This window comes from Cyprinodon variegatus, unplaced genomic scaffold (genome assembly GCF_000732505.1).
Source record: "Cyprinodon variegatus isolate N-32 unplaced genomic scaffold, C_variegatus-1.0 Scaffold65, whole genome shotgun sequence".
Classification (NCBI taxonomy): domain Eukaryota; kingdom Metazoa; phylum Chordata; class Actinopteri; order Cyprinodontiformes; family Cyprinodontidae; genus Cyprinodon; species Cyprinodon variegatus.
Genome location: NW_015150518.1, coordinates 604,738 through 608,969, shown reverse-complemented (window position 1 = coordinate 608,969; position 4,232 = coordinate 604,738). Strand labels below are relative to the sequence as shown.

General features: G+C 40.3%; 1 protein-coding gene across 2 annotated transcripts in view; it reads left to right on the top strand.

Annotated features, from left to right (window-relative positions):
* Window positions 1-592: 592 nt before the first annotated feature.
* Window positions 593-4,232, top strand: part of LOC107082884 (chromosome unknown open reading frame, human C7orf43) — an 18,759-nt gene continuing 15,119 nt past the window's right edge. Inside the window, exon 1 of one of the 2 annotated variants that reach the window (XM_015371780.1) lies at window positions 593-876. In XM_015371780.1, the coding sequence (XP_015227266.1) occupies window positions 684-876 (193 nt within the window). In that variant the 5' untranslated portion in view covers window positions 593-683. The remainder of the gene's footprint in view (window positions 877-4,232) is intronic. The other variant, XM_015371778.1, reaches the window with a different exon arrangement.

Genomic DNA, 4,232 nt, shown 5'->3' with positions numbered 1-4,232 from the left:
AAATTAAAAAGAAAACATGGAACAGAAGAGAACCATCCAGAAGAGCATGACAAAACAAAAATATTCCAAGAGAACATCAACATCTCATCCAAAGGTCAGAGGAAGGCAGCTTTTTGGAAGGGTCTAGTCAAAGTCTGGAATGAAATGCTGCAGAAATAAGTAGACCATAAACTGGATTTGATTGATTCATTTCCCATTTATAAATAAAATAATCATATTTTATTTCATTTTATTTTTTCCACTGGTTGTCTTTGACATGAAAGAATGACAGATTCATCTGTAATAGAAAAAAAAAAGGACATATGTGAGGGTGTGAACACACCGAAGAAAATAATGCAACCGTTTTTGGCATTTACTTAATCATATTTATTTACTGTAACACAATTGTTTCAGGGTAGGACATAAAACAATAGTGTTAAAGTAACTAAATATGATTAAGTAAATGCCCAATGCGGTAGCATTATTATTTTTTTCACTGTACCGTTTCTCTCTTTTAGGTGAATCAGCGGCTGTGCTTTAAAATGGCCACTAGGGGGCGAAGCTGAGTCATCCATTAGCCTCTCTGTTTTGCTGATCAAGCTCTTACTTTGAAAGTACCCGGAAGTTGTGGTGTTTGATTGTTCTGGTCTAGGTCCGTTGACTCCTGGTCCTGGTCCCGCTCCCCTCAGCCTCCGGTCGTCGCCATGGTGCAGATGATGGAGTCGCAGTGTGAATACTTCATGTATTTCCCGGCGGTGCCCATCACGGACCTGTCGGACCCGGCCCGGTACCGCAGCTTGCCCCGGCGGAGCCACCTCTACCTGGGCGAGACGGTCCGCTTCCTGCTGGTGCTGCGGTGCCGAGACGCTGCGGGGACACCGAGCGAGCAGGGCCCCGGTAAGGAGGAGGAGGGGGGGTCCGGTCCGGATCAGATCCGGTTTCCTGATGGTTCTGGAGCATTTCTGCCTCCTGGTTCTGATGTAAATATCCAGCCTTTGTTCTGTTCTCGGACCGAACCTCTTTGATGTTTTAGCAGAACCTTTAACATCAACATGGAGGGAGCATCATTTCCGTGTTCATCAGATCAGAAAACAAGGCGGTAATTAAAGCCCGGTTATTAATCAGTACCGGAACCGGTCCTCTCTGATGAGTTCCAGCTGTTTGGTTCTAATAGATCTGGAGGTTCTGGCTTGAAGCAGAATGAAACCCAGAATTACAACATGTAGTGATGGTGGGGGGGTCAGCTGACTCACCCAGGGTTTCAGTTTCTGTTTAGTTCCGCAGTAGCAGAACTAACCCTGCTGCTGCTTTGGCTCATTCCCCTCTGCATGCTCCACCTCTGACAGGGAGCAAGCTCTGCACTGGTGGTAACCTGACTGACCATCAGGATGCCCTGCAGCAGAACCCCTCAGCCTGGAGATCCATTTAACTGTTCTCAGCTGGTGGTTTCAGGGGGCTTTCTATTTCTATTGAGGGAACCATAACTGACCAGAACTTCAGTTCATATGCTTCTGTTTGGATCACAGGATCATTGGATCATTGGATCACTGAATCATTGGATCAGCCGCTCATTGAATCATTGGATAACTGAACCATTGGATAACTGAACCATTGGATCATCGGATCACTGAATCATTGGATCACTGAATCATTGGATCACCGGATTATTGAATCATTGGATCACTGAATCATTGGATCATTGAATCATTGGATCTCACCATATTCTCTTGCACTGCTCATTAGTTGATCGGTTTTGTTTAAAATACAGTGAAACGGTTAGAAACCCATGGGCGGTTCTAGACAGGGGCCAACGGGGCCCAGTGCCCCTGTAAATCATGTCCTGGCCCCTATTATGGCCCCCGTGCTGAAGACATAATATTCAAAGAAATTCTAATGATAATATGAGCAGGAACAGGCATGGTTACTGATTGGTCCTTTGGGTCTATTTCATTTTTTCCTTAAAAAAAATCTGTTTTACTAATTATTTTAAAACAATAAGGTGATAGCTTCAATGGTGTTGAGATAGCGTCCCAGTTTTCATTTGCGAAATGTTTTTCAAAAAATAAATAAATAAATAAATAAAAAACTATAATTTTTGCAGGTAAATTTATTAGTTTTTCTTGAGTTCTAATTCAGATTTTATAAAAACAAAAACAAAAAAACAGTAATTTTAACCTAAATTAAGTAAAAAATTATGTAAAATTCCTACATTTTGAATGTATATTAACCTAATAAGATAGAATTTTATTTAAGCCTAATTGAATAGAAATTTCACTTCATGCAGCTCTCTTAATATATTTAAATCTCTTGGTCTGTTTTTTATTTCATGCTTTTCTGTTCCCGCATGAAAACACGCTGCCCCCTACTGGCCCCCTGGTAAATTTGGTCTAGAACCGCCACTGTAGAAACCTTTAAAGCTACAGTGTGTAATAATTACAGGGATATACAGTCAGAAATGTAATATATTATACATAACTATGTTATTTATCATCATCTATGAGCTCAGCCTCTTAACCTTAATATTTGCGTTGCCTTAGAATTCGTTATTTATAATTACATAGGAGCGGGTCTCGCAGCCATGGAGGCAGACATCTTTGCGCTACGGCAGCGCAGAGCTTACAAACTAGCGATTGCGAGATCGCCCATTACGCTCGAAAGTAACTACGGCAAGTTGAGAGAGATGAACTGAGACGGTACTGAACACATAGACTAATGAAATACTATCTGTAAAATTATCTATGTAAACAAACCTCATCACTTGAGAAGGTAGGTGATGCGGACGTCGTGGAAGACATTTTGTCCCGTAACGCTCGCCGTACTGTTGGGGGGGAGAAGCGGTGGGGGGGAGATGTTCATGTTGCTGCAGTCTGACCACTAGATGTCGCTAAAAGTTACACACTGTAGCTTTAAGGAAATAAACTCTGCATAAAATGACTTTATTATTAATCATATCTGTTAGTTGATGTCAGAGTGATGGGAGATATTTTCAGATATTTGCTTTTCTTTTTACAACATTAGTTTGTTCTTTACCACAAAATAAGAAAACATTGAACAGAGTTCTGCTCAGATTCTTCTGCTTGATGCCATTTAGGATTAAATGGACCAAATATTCCAAAGATTCACATTTTCTTTTTTTCTGCTTCAGTTTGGGAAAGAAAATCTTTTAATTTTTTTCTTCAGTAATTAAATCTTTAGTTTTTGTCTGGATCTCATGATGACATCACAATCTGCGGCTCCGCTCCTCACTTAGCAACCCAATCCTAGCTCCACCCACCTCCTTATCAGAAGGTCTGCTTCTTTTACTTCTGTCTGCGCTGAACAGCAGCTGCTGGAAAAGACTGTTGTTTGTCTTTGGCTGCAAAAACCATTCAGGAGAACAGCTGCATGTTTGAGCTGCTTTAAAACCTTTAAAATTCTGTTTGTTGCAGATCTACAGATGGAGGACACGTTCTTAAACGAAAAGTCCAGTCAGCAAGGAATAATCAATGGATCATTATTTATACCTAAAAATAATACGTTTACAGTGATTTAATGAATTTAGCATTAATCACTAAAAAAAATAAAAAATAATTTTCATCTCGATCACTGAGTCAGGGAGCGGCCATTTTTTCCCAAATATAGTAACACCTCAATCCTGACATCTTCCGGCAGTGACGTCACGGTGCGGTTAGCCTAGCGCCATTTTCCCCGCTTTACAAGCAAAATCTATTGATCTACAATCAACAACAATTATTGAACATTTCCAGAGGACTTCTCCATTGTAATTCACCAGAGCTATAGTGAAACTGACAATGCCCACGTGCATGGCAGCTGGATGTTTTAATATATCGGGTAAAAGTGAAAAACAAATGAGTTATTTCACTTTTCCTGATCCTACACGGACGGGTTCGTTGTTGGATTGCCACTTGAAGAGGGAGGATTTGCCATCGAACTTTTGGCCAGAGAAAAAATATGTAGCCAACATTTGGAAGAAGAATGTTTTCAAGATGACTTGGATAATGGCGCTTTGTGACAAACACCAGATACAGCACTGGGACTTGATCAACAGCCGATACCGCACCGTGACGTCACAAACCAGTAGGTGGCAGTAGTGTTCTTTGACAAACATGGATGCCTCCAGTAAAACACATTCACATGAAAATTACTCTGAATTAAAAACACTTATTATTTGTTGAACAGTATGGATTAATTTTATATTTAAAGTAATTTTAGAATTTTGAATTCTGATATGACCGGACTTTTCCTCTAAATGT